Raw genomic sequence first — 18714 nt, 5'->3', positions numbered from 1 at the left:
AGTACGAGAAGGCTGCCTGGAGGAGGTGGCCCTCATGCAGGCCTGGGGCTGGGATTTCTGTGCAGACCAAATTATAAGGGGTCGGGGAAACAGGCACAGGGTTGAAGTCAGGTCCCTGGAAAGTAGCTGTGCTGCCAGAGCCACCTCTGGGGAGCTGTGGGGTGCCGCTCATTTTTGAAGTGGGGGCCGTTAGTTGTTCTCTACCTAGGATTAAGTCAAGTAATGCAATGCCTGGAAGGCTGATGGTACTCGTACCCCTTTGCTTCCTTTTGGGAAATGCCTCAATTTCCCTTCGTGACCTGGGCTACTAACCCAGGAAGGACTCCCAAACTCTGCCCACTAGGGATTTCAGTTGGGAGACCAAAGGTGTGCAGGGCATCCAGTAGCATCCTGGTGGTGGGAGGGTGGAGGGAGGGGGCGGGGGCAAGGCTAAGGGCTGGCTCTGCTCCGGCCTCTGATCTGCCTTCTTGTTCTAGTCTCTCATCCTGGCCTCAGGGCCTTTGTGCCAGGCTCCATCCTCAGCCTGGAGCTCTGCTTCCTGGCTCTCTCTCCAGCCAATCCTAAATCTTACCTCCCTGGGAGACAATGTCTCCTGCTGCTTCTATCTTCTGTATTTATTCTAGCATGTCCATTTCCATGCCTATTAGGAGCAGCAAAGGTCAGAGGCTTCCTCTCTAATCAGCCCACACCTGCACAGAGCCAATGCTCACAGAAGATACATGCAGCATGAATAGTTGAGTGAAGGAGTCAATGGATGAATGGACAAGGGGCCCAGGCTGCCTGATGCTTCATGGATGGGTCCTGTTCTACTCTACTCCCCCCCCCCCCACCTTCCTCTTCACAGCAGGCTTAGCTGCGGCAGCCCTAGATGCCCGAGCCATTCACTTTCTCAGAGTGACATTTTTGCATGCATGAGAGAACCCACTTAGGACTACAAAGGAAACCAGAAACGTGGCGCTACTTATCAAAACAGTATCTTCCAATGTGTGATATAGTAATTAGCTGGCTGCTGCCTGAGGAACGCCTCAGCCATTGGGGCCTGCAGAGGAGGCTGCTCAAATGCCAGCTGCATTTGAGGTGGGGGAGTGGGGTGAGGGGCAGATGCAGCCTCAGCCATGGCCTGGTCCTAGTGCCTGGCAGTGGGGGGGGGGAGCCAGCCCTGCCACTGGTCCCCTCCCTCCATCCTTGCAGAGGGAGTTGTATGGCGGCTGTCTCCGGGGAGGCTGGGGGAGGCAAGGTGCTGTTTCTCGTACCTCAAGTTTACAGACTGAGTTACAATCCTCCTGGGATCTGATTGAGGAAGCCCTGTTTCTGTGACCCTCAAGGAGTCTTGGAGGGTTCGAGCAAGTGTCCTTCAAGTCTTTTCATTGATCATCAGATCTGTCAGCGGGGAAAAAAAACTTGTATTAATTTAAAGATCTTTCTTGGCTTTATGTTTTAATTAATTTTATTTTGGCGGTACTGGGTTTATTTTTTTAATTGCTATTTTTAAAAATTATCTTTGCGTAGTTGGACAAAGGTGATTCAACTCAACATGTCAGTTTATGTGTGCAATGCATTTTGATCAATGTCACCCCTTCCATCTTTCTCTCCCATCTCTCCTAACACTACCCGTTCCCTTAAGTTACCTAGCTCCATTTTCTTTTCTTTCTCTTTTTTAATTTTATTTTTGTGCTGATTTTCGGGCTGTTGAGCTCTTGCTTTAGCATTTTTTTTTCTCACAGCTGGCACTCTACTATTTGAGACATGGCTTCAATTCTGGCTTTTTGCTGGTTAATTGGAGATACATCTCTCACGGATTTGTCTGCCAGGGTTAGCTTTGAACCACAATACTTAGATCTTAGTTTCCTTGAGTAGCTGGGATTATAAGCATGAACCATCAGCTCCTGGTGGTACTAGGGTTTTGAACTCAGGGTCTCATGCTTGCGAGACAGGTGCTCTACCACCTTCTTGCTTTTATTTTTGATTCTAGAATCAAGCAACACTGTGTTCCCTAACATAGAGTAAGTGTTGTGATGAGCTGGGAAAAGAAGATTGGTTTTATAAACGGAAAAAGGCTGGAGAAAGCAGAAGGAAACAGAAAGAGCTTGGTTCCTTCAAAGTGATTTCCTAGTGAGGGAGGACAGGGAGTCAGAACATAGAAAAATAACTGCTTAGTTAGCATCGAGTTACCCAGGTAACCTTTTTTTTTTTGGTGGAAGGAGGGAGACAGAACCTTTATTATCATGCTTGTTGAAACTGATTTCCCTTTTGGAAAATGTGGCTTCATCTTTCATTTCTTCTGGTTTTTTGGAAGTCAGATAAACAGTTCAGTCTTACTTGGAACTTGGCATGGAACTTTGGCATAAGCAACTTCATTTTGCCTTTTAGCCTGGGCAGCTGTCCTGGGACCTAGGGACTGAAAGAGGGGTCTTGCGGTCTGTGCTTTTGTTTTCCAGCCATATTCGGGCAGAAGGGGTCAGGGCTCTGCTGTATCCTCAGGCCACTTGAGGAAGAAAAACTCAAGCCCAGTCTCTGACTCTCCCAGCAGATCAACAGAGAGAGGGCCAGATGATCTTCCCTACCCCTGGACTGGGTGTGGAGCCCCCTGCTGGCCAGGAAGGAAACTGGCATCTTTCTGAAGAATAAGCCCAGTCAGGGCTAGGTGTGTGTGTGTGTGGGGGGGGGGGGTAAGGGGGGCAAGTAGGGACAGGGGGGGCAGTGGTATTAGCGCCTTGTTCCCATGCCTGTCTGTTTCTTTTCCTTACTTGTTTGGGAGTAGAGTCCAGCCGAGGTCCTACTGGGGCCTGTGAGCCTTCTCTGAAGTAAGGCAGAGGTCAGAGATGTAATGGGATGGGGGTAGGGGAAGTTGGGGGGCGGGGGAGAAAGGAACTTATTGTAACTCACTGAAAACCCATCACAGGGGCTGGGAAAGTTGCTCAGTGGTAGAGCGCTTGCCTTGCATGCATGAGGCCCTGGGTTCGATTTCTCAGCACCACATAAGCAAAAAAAGCTGGATGTGGCACTGTGGCTCAAGTGGTAGAGTGCTAGCCTTGAGCTGAAGAGCTGAGGGACAGTGCCCAGGCCCAGAGTTCAGGCCCCACAACCAAGAAAAAAAACCAGAAAAAAAAGAAAAAAGAATAGCCATCACAACCCCATGAGGTATTTCTCTTGTGTTGCAGGTCTTTATATTTAAGGTTCAGTGAGGTTGTGACTTGCCCTAGACCACACAGGCGGAGACAGAGACAAAATGTGAATCCAAGCCATCTTGCCTTTGAGATCAAGTCTAGGCTAGTGAATATGATATCCAAGACTTTCTTGAACCTCAGTTTCTTTTACCTGTCAATGGAACCTAGGACGTAGGGCCTGTATACTTTATGCACTGAGAACATATTACCTTTCCCATTATCAGGACGATGAGGGTGTACCCCTCCTTGTCTCTATACACAATCTCCCAGCCCCAAGTCCCTTAGGATGCTGAGATGGAGGCTTGGAAGGGGCACCATGCCCTGGTTTATAGACAATAGAGGTGAGGGGAGCTAAGCCCAGATCTGATTCCGTATTTGTGGGACTTGGAGAGTGTCAAGTCATTCCACAGCCCCTGCGCTGCTCTTGGCTTTTTCTACATGCTGTCTGTCTGTCTGTCTCAGACTGTGCTGTCTCTGCTCACTGATAGTCTTCCAGGGAGCTTTGTAACTACTCCTTTTGGGCTTGCCCCTCACTTGTAGCCCCCAGAGCTCTGCTGTGGCTTGGATCTTGCCGTTTCCCTAGCTCTGAAGGGCAAGGCAGGGCAGGGCAGGGCAGGGAGTCCTATGAAGGAGGGTCACAGACCTGCCCCACCTCACACCGCAAGTCAGAGCCAAGCTGAGGACTCAGGAAAGCTAAGACCCTGCGGGTGGCCTCTGTTCTGGGACTCAACAAAGTCCTCAGTGGGCACTAGCTGCAGTGACTGTCCTGTCAGAAGGTGTGGAGAGGCCTCTGTCCTCTGTTACTCCCAGGAGCCTTGGGCCAGGGACACCCTGTCTCCCTCCTCCCTACCCCACCCCCCTCCGCAAGGGATGTTCTCAAGATAAAAATACCTCGTTACATACCCTGGGGTGCCTGTTGTCCACCCTGGCAGGGTCACAGCCTCTCACCTCAGGACACACACACTCTCTATGTTTCTCATAGCCTCTGGCACAGACTATCTCTGAGTTGTCTTCAGGCCATAGGACATAGGACCACTAGAAGTTTCTGCAGCCAGTGTTTCTGGACATCGTTTGTCACAGCCATGTCTCCACCGTACAGAGCTGCTGGGGTATTCTGAAGGGAAGCCAAGCACACACCAACTCCCCTTCCAGCTCTCAGCTGCCCAAGTGGGGTGTCACACACTGAACCCCTCTTCCCACATCCTGCAGAAAGCTGGGGAATCACCCACATTTTCTGTATGTCTGCTGTGTGCCAGACACAAGAGACAGAACTTGATTTCCTCCACAGACAGTCTTCTGAGGTGTATGAGGGCTCCCCTGTGTTGCAGCTTGTTCTGAGCCTAGGGAAGAACCCTGGGGAGCTGGGGGGGAGCCCCACCCTCCCTTGGCTCTGTGCCGGACCCACAACTCTGTCACCACATTTAGTATCATGGGCACATCCGCTGGAGCGGGGCAGGTGTTACCATCCCCACTTTTCAGAGGAGGAAGCTGAGCCTCAGGAACGGGAAGTACCTGCTCCCCCCTCCTCCTCCCCCCACCCCCAGGGAATTTCAGGCTTAGCCTTGACTGCCAGGTTTGGTACTGGGGAGAGTCTTGAGTTGGTGAAGCTCTACCCTCCCTAGCTGGAACTGTGGTCCAGTTTGGCCTGTCTGACTGAGGGAGCACTGTCCCCCACCCCGGCCCTCCCATGTGGGAAGGTGAGATCCGGCGCCAGCAAAGCCTTCCATGATGTGGGAGGGTCAACTTACGTGTTGAACTGAGATGACCACTGAAGAAGTGTGTGTGTGTGTGTGTGTGTGTGTGTGTGTGTGTGTGTGTGTGTGTGTGTGTGTGTGTGTGTGTGTGTGTGTGTGTGTGTGTGTGTGTGTGTGTGTGTGATGAGGGGCCCCGGAATAAGATATCCAGAGACCTGAGTTATCATCTCTGGTCCACCACTCATTGGCTCTTTGACTGTGATGAGTCACTTTTCTACTCTCAGCCTCCGTTTTCCTCCGTGGAGAATGGAGCTAATCACAGGAGAGCAAATTAGGGCTGGATTTGTAGGTCTGGGGAGTGTTCCAGGAAATAGGGAGTCAGGAATGAAGCTTAGAGAGCCTAGGGCAGACCCATGGACCCACAGGAAGCGGCTAGGGCAGGAGTCCACATCTGTCACCCTCTCTTCTCCTGACCTCCTGACCCTTCTTTGGTCTCCCCAGCCTGTGGCATCATCCCACCTTCAGTGCACAGAGATTTAACTCTAGGTGAGCAGAGGCAAATGGCTTTGCCTCTCTTAGCCTTAATTTCCCCATCGGGGCTCATTAATGGGAAAGCTGAGACTAGAAACCTGGGTTCAAGTCCTTGCTATGGGGCGTCTCAGCTGTGTGGTGTTCGTTTGTGGTGAGATTCCCTGGGCCTCAATTTCCTGATAAGTTTTGAGAGTGAAGGGGCTGAGGGACAAGCGGGGGCCCAGAGCAGCTGTTCAGGGGATGGTAAGGGTGGGGCTGCAGGGGGCTGAGGATTGGGGAGGATTACAGAGGGGAAGTGACTCACCCTCAGTCACACAGCTTGTGAGGGGCAGACCTGGGATTCAAACCCATGCATCTACACCTCTGAAGTAGCCACTGTTGCTGCCCCAGAGGCTAATGATGTGGGGATGATTCACCAATCATTCTCCTTAATTCCAGCCAGAAAAGCCAGTATGGCAATGTGACAAGCCAGAGTAGGGCGTACCCCTGGAAAAGAAGGGGCCCTGTGGACTGGGAGATAGAAAAGATGAGAAGCACTTCTGGGCAGCTGGCCTCTGGAATTTCAGAGAACCCCTTCTCAGTATGTTCTGCCCTGATACTCATATACCTTGACAGATGGAAATATTGATTTGGGGGGTTTGTAGATGCCCTAAAGGTTATGTGTGTGCTCAAGGCAAGTCCCTGCCAAGTTACTGATGTCTACCTATCTGTGTGGATATCTACTGCCCCATTCATTCATCTGTTTGTTCATCTATCTCACTTTATCCCTTGACCCTCCAACCCACTTATCTACCTGTACATCCATCTATCCATCATCCATCCATCCACCCACCCACTTGTCTGTCCATCATCCATCTACCCACTCACTTGTCCATCCATTATTCATCCATCCATCTATCCATCTACCTATCCACCCATTGGCCCATATTTGCACTTATCCATCCATCCATCCATCCATCTATCCATCCATCATACATACATACATATTATCTGTCCACCCAACAACTGTCCACCCATCAGTCCATCCATCCAGCTAGCCAGCCATCTATCCTTCTACCCCTTCACACGTCCATCCACTTATCTGTCCATCCAACTGTCCACATATGGCTTTGGGACAGCTTGGCATAGTGTGCCTGAGATCTTTGTGACTCTAGGAGAAAACCACATCACTTGCTTCTCTAGAGTGGGAACAGTAATGGTTCCCACCTTGTAGGGTTATGCAGAGTAGGTAAGATGATGTGTATAAAACCCCAGCCACACTTTCCAGCAGGAAGTCAGTCCTAATAATTGCCAGCTGTTGTTTTCTCTAAAGACTTGTCTTCTCCCATGGTCTGGTTCAGAGTGGTTGTCACGGACAGGGCTCGAGACAGTGCAAAGGTGTAGCACCTCACAGGTACCTGCTGGAGGCCCTCCAGCAGAAATGTAGCTTCATGTGGAAAGTTCTGAGCCCCCAATGAGAGCAGCAATGTCTGCAGTGACTTGATTTGGTCTCTTCACTTTAGGATCTTCTAGTGACTGGACCCTCCCCAGCTGGTGACTGGGAGATGGCAGCAGCTGCTAATTCAGCTTTGTGGATAGTCACCTGCCAGCTCAGCACCATTACTTAGAAGATAGAATTCGAGAGGTAAGACTGAGGTTACTGCTGTGCACCTGTCCAGTTCATTGTCCAGTCACTGAATGTTCACTGATGCCTCCAGCTCCCATTCATCTATCTCTTCTGCCCATTCACTCACCCATTTGTCCATCCATCTACCACCTATCCACCTATCCACCCATCTACCTGGTCATCTACTCACTCAACCAGCCATCCATCCATCTATATATCCACCCACTCACTTAATCTATCCGCTTGCCCATCCCATCCATTGGTTACTCATTTTCCTACCCATTCATCTGCTCAACCATCCATCCACCCACCCAACCTCCACCCACCCAACCCATCTATTATCTGGTCACCTCTTTCTGTCCACCTACCCAACTGCCAGCCCCATTTATCCATCCATCTGTTTGACCACCCACCTGCGCATATATCTGTCTCTTCACTCAGGGCTCCATCACAGCCTCATCCATCCCTCTATTCACTCACTGCTCATGCCTTCATTCTCTCATCTGGGCAGGGAGCATTTTCTGTGCTACCTTTGTACTAGGGCCTGTACCAGCCTCTCTGGGCTGCTGAGGTGAGACTGACTCTCATGAAAGGTAGAGAAAAGCTTCTGGAAGATCCTAGGGCTAGAGAATCCAAAAAAGCTTCAAGAAAGAAGAAAGGGAGGAGGAGGAGGAGAAGGAGAAAGGGGAGCTGTGGTTCAGCAACCTTTGTGGAGGAGAGGCCATCTGAGGCTCCGTGAGGAAGAGCAGGAGACTTAAGGACCCGTGCTGGTAGTTTAGTGGGAGGTGAATCCAGGAAATACCAGAAAGGATGACAAGTGAGACAGGAAGACAAGAGCCTGAGAAAGTGCATGTTGTTGATAGGGTTACGGCTGGGGAAAATGAGCCAGACCCAGTTGGGGTAGCCAGGGAGATGGCATGGAATGTACCCCTCAGTGTCATTCCATCCAGGGGCAAAAGGAGCCAGGGGGCATTTGTCCACTTGATTCTGGTGGCATTTGCTCCCCAGCATTCCCTGTACTCACGCAGCGCCTGCTCTGATGAGCTGGAGAGAGTTTGTTTGTTTGTTTGTTTTGGGTCCGGTCGTGGGGCCTGAACTCTGGGCCTGGGCGCTGTCCCTCAGCTCTTCAGCTCAAGGCTAGCGCTCTACCACTTGAGCCACAGCACCACTTTTGGCTTTTTTCTTTTTGCTTATATGGTGCTGAGGAACTGAACCCAGGGCCTCAGGCATGCAAGGCAAGCGCTCTACCACTGAGCCACCTTCCCAGCCCCTAGAGAGAGCTTTTTGCCAAAGAGAGGCTGGTGTTGGCTGTTGGAATTGGGGTGGGTGGGCCCTGAAACAGTGAGGGCTCAGGGTGAGAAAGCGGCACCAGCCATTCCCTCCCTAACATGTCCCAATGTATGGTTGTTGTTTCTGTCCTTTAACCTAGCAAGGAAGCCTTACTGCATTGACCCCCAAATGTTTGTAGTTTGAGGGTGAGCACAAGACCAGGGATTGAGGACCTGGCCAGGCTGTCTAGACTAGGAAGCCAATTGGGAATGAAAGATTATTTTTCCAGAAATGTCTGCTTTCCCAACTCTCCCTCTCCCTCCACACCTACGATCAGCTCCGATCAGGAAATTCTAGCCTACTGCCTGATTCTCCAGCTCTTGACACTGCCCAGACAGGCACCAGGAATGCTGCACCTTATTGCCTCTGTAAGGCCATCTTGGCCTTGATGTGGATTCATTCTCTGGGCAGGGCCTTGTAGGAGACAGAATGCTAAACCTTTAGCTTGCTTGCTTGGCCTTGTCCTTCCTTTGTAAGTGAGGCAGCCCTCTTGGAGCTGCTCCTGATAAGCAGATTGATAGACAATGAGTGGATTAGGAAAGATTTTGCAACCCTCCTCAGATGCAGTGGAAAGAAGCTCTGCAATTGCTTAATGATGTCTGCCATGACACAAGCATAGGAGTACACTGTCTCTCCCTGCACAGAGATCTAAGGAGCCTTCTGATGTTGGGGCTTAATCAGAAAGTAGTGGTTCTTTGTTCCTATACCTTGCATATAAGGGCAAATGGTCAGTGCTGGTGGGGGTCCTTTTTAGGGCCAGTTTTGACGTTAGTATGTCTGATATCACCAACTGGGATTGCATAGGCCTGGAGGACTGACCAGAACAGGGTATCAGGGCCTGTGGTAATGCGAGTTGGTTCCTCCCCAACTCCTGGATTGGACGCTCCGCTCCTTAAAGCCTGTGTGGTTCTTGGCAAGTGACTGGAACTTTCTGAACTTCAGTTTCCTCACTGGAAAGGGGAGCAATAGGTGACCACAGTGTTATTATAGGGATTGAGTGAATGAGCTTATTTTTAGCCTTTTAGGAGTACTGGCGGGTGGTAGCTCTCTGAATATTTTGATGACAAGGTTTGTGGCTCTGGAGGGGTCTTGCTTCCTAAGGGCCCCAGCGCGGGGAGTTCTTCTGCGGTGTTCCCCTTCCAGAGCCCATGTCTTTGTGTGAGCTGTGGGCCCCCCCTTCATCGCTCCTCCCAGACAGGATGTTTTTGGCATCTGGAAATGTAGGCCCAAGTCCTGACTCCTCCCGGATGTTACTGAAACCTGAGGTGCCCGGAGCCTCAGGGACTGGGCATGGGGTGTCCTGCTGCATCCGGAGGCACCTCCTAGTGACTCCCAGGCCCCACCCTGGGTCAGGTGGTAGCTGCCATCTGGTGTCCTCTCTAAAAGCTCCAGCCCAGGCCCTGGCCAGTGCTCCAAGCTCGCCGGATGCCGGGAGGCTGTGTCTGCAGGTGCCGGGGCTGGCAGGAAGTGGGTTCCAAGCCTGAAGGTACAGGGACAGCTTTGTTACCTCCTGCTGGGTCTGTGCCCTCTGCTGCCCATTCAGCCCTGTACGGTGTTGAGTGGCCTTGTCCAGCTCAGGTAGTGTACCCCGGTGCCTCCCTCCATTTCCACCTTGCTATGCCTGGGACCCCTGCTGGCTGACCTGGGCCTCTAATTGCGATTCTACTTGTTGTCTGAAGCATCTCATCCTGGTCTATGTATCTCATCCTGTTCTATGAATTGCTCTGTGAGCTGGGACAAGTCTCTTTTCTCTGTCTGGCTTTGATTTTTTTTCCCCCCACTTAGGAGGAAGGCTGAGCCTTCCAAACAAATTCTCTGATGCCTTTTCGTATCTGATTTCACCCCATGGACCTCACTGAGCAAGAGATACACGGGCGGCAGCTCACTGGCTGAGGCCACTGTCCTACATTTCTCGGGATCTTTAAAGACTGCCCAGTTGTGTCACTGTGTGGCCACGCCTGTTTATATGGGAGCATTTGTGGGACACTTGGTGAGTGTGTGCTGCTGAGTTTCTACGAGGAGTCCTATTCTGGGTCTTTCTTTGTGGCAATCATTCACCAAGTACCCAATGAGGGCTTCAGCACACTTTTGGGGGCTCTCTCTCTCTCTCTCTCTCTCTCACTCACACACACACACACACACACACACACACACACACACACACACACACACACACACACACACAAATACAGAGCAAAGTGGGCCATCCAGGGCCACAGCTTGTCTCAGTTACTCCATTTCTGGGTGTTTTTGAACAAGTGACATTGCTCTTCTCAGAGCCATTCTCGTTGCTCTTCTGAGTCACTTTCCGGCTCTGAGAAATGGGGGAGTAGGCCTGATCTTGACCTCGCTGATTTTCTCCATGTGGTTTTGGGAGGGGCATGAACAAAAGCAGGAGTTTCCAGGCCTCAGTGATACTACCTGGGTGGGTCCCAGGCACTGGCCCTGGCAGAGCCGGGAGGAGAGTCGGCAGCATCCTCACCTGCCTGGTAGCTGGCCAGGCTCGAGGCTGCCTGCTGGGAGCAGGGCGCTGGGCTAAGCTCTCTGGCCTTTGATTCTTTTGATTCTGTTCCCTGCAGGCCTCGAGCTGCTCAGAACGTGAGCCAGGAGCAGCCATGACCCGCTGGACATCCCTCAAGGCCTCCCGGCCACACAAACCTGGCCCCTGGGATCTGGTGGGCTCTCACCGGCGTCTGAATGCCCTGAACCTGGCTGCCTCTCCTTGGAGGGCCCAGGAACCTAGGGCTGAGCTGTCTTCCCAGCATGGCCCCTGGGTTTCCCAACCCCATCGGTCCTCTGCTTCTTGGCCCAGGCAGAAGCAGCATCCACCATTACGGCCCCAGGTCTCAGCTCCACAGACCCATGGTGAGGTGGTCAGCAGAGCAGTTGTAGGGGAGGATGGCAGAGACCCCCTGCAGTGCCAGGGGTCCACAGTGGGAAACCTTGCCTTGAGTTCAAGTGGTGTGGATCTACTCAATTCTCCTGCTTGGTGGCTGTGTGGCTTGGAAGGAGTCATGTAACCTCCCTGAGCCCTTCATAGGCTGTTAGAGGATGATTGAGGGTTGTGTCTGGCCCAATGTGCCATGCCTCCATGGCTCTTTCTGTGGTTCTCAAGCCTCCAGGCTGTGAGTCTTGTACCTGTCTGGCTGCAGGGCCCAGTAGTACCGTGACCGACGGCATAGTCCCCGGGAAGGCCTCCCACTCTGCCCTGTCACCATGTTCACCTGAGCCTAGGTGTTGGGATCAGAGGAGCCTCCAAGAGCCTGGCTAGTGTGGATGTGGCCAGGAGTGGAGCCATATATCAGGGCTGAACCCGGCACTGCCACCTCTTCTGGAGGGGGGGGGTCTTAGGCAAGCCTCTTTTCTCCCTCTCTGATGCTGGCATCTGCGGACTGTTCTGCCTGGCATCTGGGCCATCATGAGTGCCCAGCCTCCTGAAGACCTTCTCCTGGGGGCCTTAGTGTCTTCCCAGTAAGATGGTGGCAGGTGGCTGACGGAGGGCTCACCCACCTCGTGGTATGGCTGCGTGGGGAGGCAGTTTCTGGATTTCCCAAGGTGGAGAGGTGTGTGCCTAGCCCCTCAATGTCCTGCCATGTCAGCAGCTCCAGCTCTCTCACTGCTTCCAGCCCAGCCCAGCCTGGCTGGGACAGGCTGGAGTCCAGATGGCCCTGTGGCCATAGGGCCAGGCAGCAACATGACCCCTGGCTCAGCTTGGCACCAACAGGCGGGCATGGAGCCCATGGGGCAGTGGGAAAGACACATGGCTTGTATCCTGAGAATGACTGGGGATTGTTTACTGGCTGTGGTGCTGGGCTACAGGGCCTGCTCTAGGAGTATTGGTGTGTGTGTATGTGTGTGTGTATGCACATGTGTGGACAGGCTTGTCTGCAGCCTGGAGTGAGCCAAGGGCTGAGGAAGGGAGGAGGTCAGTCAGGGTATCCCTGTGTTTCCTGTCAGGGTACCCATTCTAGAACCACCCTTCGTGACTATCCCTGACAAGGAAGTCACAGCCGTGGCCTATGGGTGGGTGCCAGTGGGCGCTGTAGGTGAGATGTGTAAGCATTGTGCGTAAAGTGCGGGTGTCTGAAGTGACAGGGGCCTGGGGCTTGGCAGGCCCAGTTCCAGGCCTGAGAGTCCAACGGTGAGCAACAGAAAACACCCCGCTGTCGGAGAGCTGGAGGGTCTCTGTGGGGATGGCAGCCAGTGCCTCCCTGTCTGCAGGATTACTGCCATTGTTATTTTCCCCCGAGGCCCTTGCTGTGGAGTGACAGAAGGGATGGGCACAGCAGGATGGCAGCACTGAGCCATGTTGCCTGAGAGAGGCAAGGCAGCCGGGGGAGGGGGGGCTGTCTGGGAGTGAGGCTTCCAGCTGGGGGAGGGAGGAACAGCTTCGGAGGTGAGGTCCGAGGGGTCACAGAGCCCCCTGTGCAGGCCCTGTGGGTTCCAGGGTCTTCTGGCTTTGAGCAATGGAGGCAGAGAATTGGACTGATCGTCCATAGACTCGCTGAGGACACAGGGAAGATGCTGAGGCAGCCCCTGCGCTGGGCCAGACTGGTGATGGCTGGAACTGAGGCCCAGAGGCCGGCGAAGGGTCCCATCCTCAATAGATTTTTGGAAACTGAGCCTTTGGTGTAGGAGTTAAGAGTCGTGATGCGGGGTTGGGACTGGAGTTTCTGGGAGGCTGTTTTCTGTGCTAAGGTGGAATGTAGAGCCAGTGGGCTTAGAGTAGGCCGGATGATGGGGACTCAGAGTGGGGTAAGTGGGGGGCTGGAACATCTGCCAGTCCCCACACGGGGTGGGCAGAGGAGGTGGGTCTAGCCACCTGCCCGGTCAGACCTGCTTTGTCTTCTCTGTTGCAGGAGCCCCCTCCCCTGGAACCAGCGTGGGGGCGGGCCAGGGCCTCCCCACCCCCGGGATGACGGCAGCGAGCCGGGCCAATCCCTACAGCATCGTGTCCTCGGAAGAGGACGGGCTGCACCTGGTCACCATGTCGGGGGCCAACGGCTTCGGCAACGGCAAGGTGCACACGCGGCGCCGGTGCCGCAACCGCTTTGTCAAGAAGAACGGCCAGTGTAACATCGAGTTCGCCAACATGGATGAGAAATCGCAGCGCTACCTGGCTGACATGTTCACCACCTGCGTGGATATCCGCTGGCGCTACATGCTGCTCATCTTCTCGCTGGCTTTCCTCGCCTCCTGGCTGCTCTTTGGGGTCATCTTCTGGGTAATCGCTGTCGCCCACGGCGACCTGGAACCTGCGGAGAGCCGTGGCCGCACCCCCTGCGTGATGCAGGTCCACGGCTTCATGGCAGCCTTCCTCTTCTCCATTGAGACACAGACCACCATCGGCTACGGGCTGCGCTGCGTGACAGAGGAGTGCCCTGTGGCCGTGTTCATGGTGGTGGCTCAGTCCATCGTGGGCTGCATCATCGATTCCTTCATGATCGGTGCCATCATGGCCAAGATGGCGCGGCCCAAGAAGCGGGCACAGACGCTGCTGTTCAGTCACAATGCCGTGGTGGCGCTGCGTGATGGCAAGCTGTGCCTCATGTGGCGCGTGGGTAACCTGCGCAAGAGCCACATCGTGGAGGCCCACGTACGAGCCCAGCTCATCAAGCCCCGGGTCACCGAGGAGGGCGAGTACATCCCCCTGGACCAGATCGATATCGATGTGGGCTTTGACAAGGGTCTGGACCGTATCTTCCTCGTGTCACCCATCACCATCCTGCATGAGATCGACGAGGCCAGCCCGCTGTTCGGCATCAGCCGGCAGGACTTGGAGACGGATGACTTTGAGATTGTGGTCATCCTGGAGGGTATGGTGGAGGCCACGGCCATGACCACGCAGGCCCGTAGCTCCTACCTGGCCAACGAGATCCTCTGGGGCCACCGCTTTGAGCCAGTGCTCTTTGAGGAGAAGAATCAATACAAGATCGACTACTCACACTTCCACAAGACCTACGAGGTGCCCTCCACGCCACGCTGCAGTGCCAAGGACCTGGTGGAGAACAAGTTTCTCCTGCCCAGTGCCAACTCCTTTTGCTACGAGAATGAGCTGGCGTTCCTGAGCCGTGACGAGGAGGATGAGGTGGATGCAGACCAGGATGGCCGAAGTCGAGACGGCCTCAGTCCCCAACCCCGGCATGACTTTGACAGACTCCAGGCCGGTGGTGGTGCCCTTGAGCAGCGGCCCTACAGAAGGGAGTCAGAGATCTGAGTGCCCTTGGTCTGGGTGCAGCGTCTACTCTGACAGGGAGAGGCACCGACATCCTTTTGGGGCTCAGGGTTTGAGCAAAACAGGGCAGGTGCCCCCCCACCACCCCCAGGTTGCAGACTCAGTAGTGTTTTAGTCGTTTTATGTTTCTTTGCAGTAGTCTTGAAGGTTGGCGGGAGAGCGGGTGGCCAGGGTGGGCAGCCCCTGGCTTCAGAAGCCAACATGGCCACAGGGGCAGGAAGGTGGCTTCTTGGGATCATGGGCCATAGGAGCCACGGATTTCTATTTGAAGATAGATGTGCAGTCTGCCTGGAAGCAGGTGTGTGTGTGTGTGTACACGTGTGCATGTACACATGTGCACACGCACACATGTGCATACATGCACACCTTGCTGGTTTTTAACTTGGGGAGAAGATTTCTGCTTTTTTTTTTTTCCAACCTTAGCTTGGATAAGACTGTTTACCAAAAACCAAACAAGATGAACTAACATATGTTTTGAAAAAAAATTTTTTTTTTATTTTGTGGGGTAGGGGGAGGACAATTAGGATTCCATGGGTCTACTGCAATGTAAGTAATTGGATGGAGGTTCCAGAAGGTCCCTTGAGACTTGTCTGAGCTCTCCTTTATGTATGCTAGAATCCCCCAAGGTTCATCATGTTGAGGGGGTGAATTAGGTGGTCTGGGATGGAAGACCTGAAACCATGTGAAGGATCATAATAAAAGCTTTTGAATGTCACTGGGGTGGGGGTAAGGGCTAGGAAGGAAAGGATGTGATCTTTTTGAGTTTGACTTTGTACCTCAGAGGTGCGTCTCAGGGCTGGGTTTTGGAGCTGCTCTTCAGGGCCCACTCCCCCCATCCCATGCTCCTGTTTGCCTCTCTCTCCATTTCTGCCCAGGGCTTCCACCTTCCTCCCCCCCCATCTCCCCCCTCCCTCGCCCCCCGCATCATGAGGGGTGGTTGGAAACACAGGAGTGAATGATCCTTGGGAAGGGATGCAGGTTTCCACACACAGAAGGTATGGGTCAGCCCCGCTGGACGTCCCCATTGCACCCACAGCAGGAGTTGTGCCTTAGAGACCCTGGGTTGTCTGGTTCTAGTTGTTTCTGTTTTGATCAGACTTGCTCTTCCTCCCATGCTGTCTCCCCCCTCCCCCCTCCTTCCCCCCCCTGCCCATGAAGTCCCTACCACCCTCTCTGTGTGTGCCTTGGAAGGTATCCACCTGACTTATGGCTACATTCCTGCCTGTCTCCCCCTCCCCCCCTATACCTGGGGCAGTACAGGTAAGCCTAGGAAGGCCCAGCCCAACCAGGCTTGTTTCTGGAAGGCAGAGGAAAGCTTTCTAAGAGAAGAGAGGGATCATCAGCCTCTCCCTCCTTCTGAGATCACTAGGGGAGTCTCAAAACAGTGAGTTAGTTCCAGGGGCCTTAGGCTGGGCCCCTTCTTCTTCCTCTCCCCCACCCCACCCCGGACTGGGTACCACAGAGGGCATGATAGCCAGGCAGGAGGCTTTGAGGTGGGTACCCTCATCAGGAAGATGTTGGAGGCCCTTCTGTCATGAGTGTCCACTCTGCTGCCCTGTCTTGTTCCTGTAGCTGGCAAGGGCCAGGCTTTTTGCCCCAGCTGCCAAGCAAATCTTGTCCCCTCTGGACCGGGTTGTGCTGGCCCACAGTGATTAGGAAAGCCCAACCTGGGCCTTCATGGCAGCTCAGAACCAGGGGCCACCAAGGACTTTCTGGCTCAAGTGGGAAAACTGAGGCAGAGGATGGGAAAGGGGATGTGCAAAATCATGCAGTGAGTAGGTGAGGTGCAGTTAGAGTTAAGGAGAGGCAGGGGTGTGGGATGAGGCTCCTGCCTTTCCTATCTTCCCTTTCCTGGAGGCTCAGGGGCCACAGGGCCTCTAGACTCTGTCAGCTCTCTGCAAGGCACATGGGCAGGAGGTTCTAGGGTAGGCCTGACTATAGGTCCCCACAGTAGCCTCAAATCCACCCTCATTCTTGGCCTAGAAGACTTAGCCCAAGGTCTAGCTCTTCCCTCTCAGGGTCTGTTGGAGGCCTCTCAGCTCCTTGGCCTTTGTCCTTGAAGTCTGGGTGGCTCTCACAAACTTAGCCCCAGGGTGTGGGGTGAAGTCACTGTGGCCTGTCCCTGGTCAGATGGCCAGGCCCAGGGACAGGGAGGGACAAGGGTGCCTCTGCTCACTGGGTGGGGGTGAGGGGACCCAGGTTTTCTCTGCCCTTCCTGGGCCGGTGGGACAACTTTCTACTCTCTGTGTCCAGAGCGAGCCCTGGGACTCCAGGTCCCCAAAGCCCACACCAGACCATCTCAGTGGCCTGGTGCACGCTGGCCTCTGGCTTACACCCACCCATCTTCCAGTCCCCAGACCTTGCTGGAGCGCAAGCTGCCTTTGATCTCTCGCCAAAGGCAGCCGGATGCTACATTTTCAAATTTCTCCTGCCCTCTTTTTCTCCTTCCCTGTATTTATTTATTTATTATTTATTTATTGCTTGTGCTAAAGACCAAAATAGTCTCCCTCTTTAGTGCACCTGATACTGGAGGCCACTAGGAGGAGCAAAGGAAGACCTGGCCCCTGGGGAGTGCGTTGGGAGGGGAGGTATGCACACTCGTGAGTGTACAGAGGTGCACACGTGATTGTCTTTGTGTGAGTGAGATGTACAGGTATGAACATAGGTGGTTTGTGTATGTCTACCCATGGGTGTGTGTGTGTGTGTGTGTGTGTGTGTGTATGTGTGTGTGCGCACGTGTGTGCATGTATTTTCCATAAGAAGGACGCTTGACTTCCCTTCACAGATCTGAATACTGTTCCACTTAAGGTTCCCTGTCCTTCTGCCCTGATCACAGTCTGTGAGCAGTTGGGTGCCTGTGTGAAGGTGAATGCCTGCACCTGGATCATGTGTTGGAGGCTACAGGCGTGTCCGTGTGAATACATGTCCATGTGTGCGTGCATGCATGTGTGTGTATGTGTGTCCTGGGGTGCGTGTGTGTACGTGAATGTCAGTGGGGTGGTGTGCCGTGTGTTACTCAGAACCGGGCACCACCCTAAGCCCTTGCTGGTGCTGTGCCGCCTGGTCCCCGCCCAGCTGAGGGCCTGGGGAGGGGCGGGAAGGAGCCACTGTTGGGAGGCCCCTGTATGGGGTGTCTGCCCTGCGTGAGGTGATAGAATGTCAAATCTATTTTAAATGGTGAAACTGGAGAATTTTCAAGTTATTTTCAATACCTAGCAGTATCTAAAGACATAGGCGATGAGACTAGACCACATTAAATGCATTTTGATCTCTTTGAGTGCCACTGTGTCAAGATGTCTGTCTGTTGCCTGCCGGGCTCTGCCCCATGCTGAGTGGTCATGCTTCTCAGCTCCTGCATGCTGGCCTGAGGGGCTCTCAGGACCAGTCTTCAGGGAGAGAGTGGTACATGGTAGCATCATTGGGGTAAAAGGACAGACGCAGGCCCCTTGCAAGCCCCAGGGTGGTTTTCCAGCCTGCACAATGATCTCAGGCAGCTACCTCATTATTGCTGGCTGGTGCCTGCCCCTTCCTTCCTTCCTTCCTTCCTTCCTTCCTTCCTTCCTTCCTTCCTTCCATCCTTCCCTCCCTTTCTCCCTCCCTCCCTGTGCAGTTTTGTGCATCCTTCAAAGCTTTAGATCTGGGAGGGCTGGCCTTGAGATGGGCAGCCCTGTTCCCTGCAAGAAAGGAGAGAGGCGGAGGAGCCTGAAGAAGCTCTGTGGTATCATCTTCTGCTGAGATGACATGAAGTTAGGTGGGGCTGGAGCAGCGGGTGGAAGGCAGAGGTTCTTCTGGCACATTTCTGAAAAATGACTTATATTGTGCCCAAGGCCTCAGACTGGGATCTCCCTTGGCTGAGGTCTTTAGGGAGAGAATTCCTTCATTTACCCTGAACTACCCCCCTCCTCTTTCCCTAGCCAAAGACCCAGGGGACTCCTCCAGTCATCAGCTCTAGGTCATGATCCCCGATGATCAGATAAGTCGGTGAGGTTCACTGGGAAAGGTGATATGAAGTTCAGGGTGTGGAGGGATGGGGAGGCTCAGGCCACAGAGTCTTCCTGGAAGAACTTGCCTCTGGTGAGACCTGGAGGGAGGGAAGACCCCCTGAGCTGGTGGTTTGGTCCGGTGGGAGTCTCTCTTCCCCTAATCCTGGTG

The 18714-nt window shown here is 53.6% G+C and overlaps 1 protein-coding gene across 3 annotated transcripts in view; it reads left to right on the top strand.

Moving 5' to 3' along the window:
* Positions 1–17808, top strand: part of Kcnj12 (potassium inwardly rectifying channel subfamily J member 12) — a 39302-nt gene extending 21494 nt beyond the window's left edge. Inside the window, exons 1-3 of one of the 3 annotated variants that reach the window (XM_070027522.1) lie at positions 2578–2644; positions 6895–7016; positions 13187–17808. In XM_070027522.1, the coding sequence (XP_069883623.1) occupies positions 13243–14544 (1302 nt within the window). In that variant the 5' untranslated portion in view covers positions 2578–2644; positions 6895–7016; positions 13187–13242 and the 3' untranslated portion in view covers positions 14545–17808. Of the gene's footprint in view, positions 1–2577; positions 2645–6894; positions 7017–7535; positions 7570–13186 lie in introns of those variants that run through there. The other 2 variants (XM_070027520.1, XM_070027523.1) reach the window with 2 other exon arrangements.
* Positions 17809–18714: the final 906 nt, after the last annotated feature.

This window comes from Dipodomys merriami, unplaced genomic scaffold (assembly GCF_024711535.1).
Source record: "Dipodomys merriami isolate MVZ:Mamm:240054 unplaced genomic scaffold, mDipMer1.0.p SCAF_19, whole genome shotgun sequence".
NCBI lineage: Eukaryota > Metazoa > Chordata > Mammalia > Rodentia > Heteromyidae > Dipodomys > Dipodomys merriami.
Note: the sequence above shows the minus strand (reverse complement) of the source record. Positions and strands in the feature narration are given on the sequence as shown.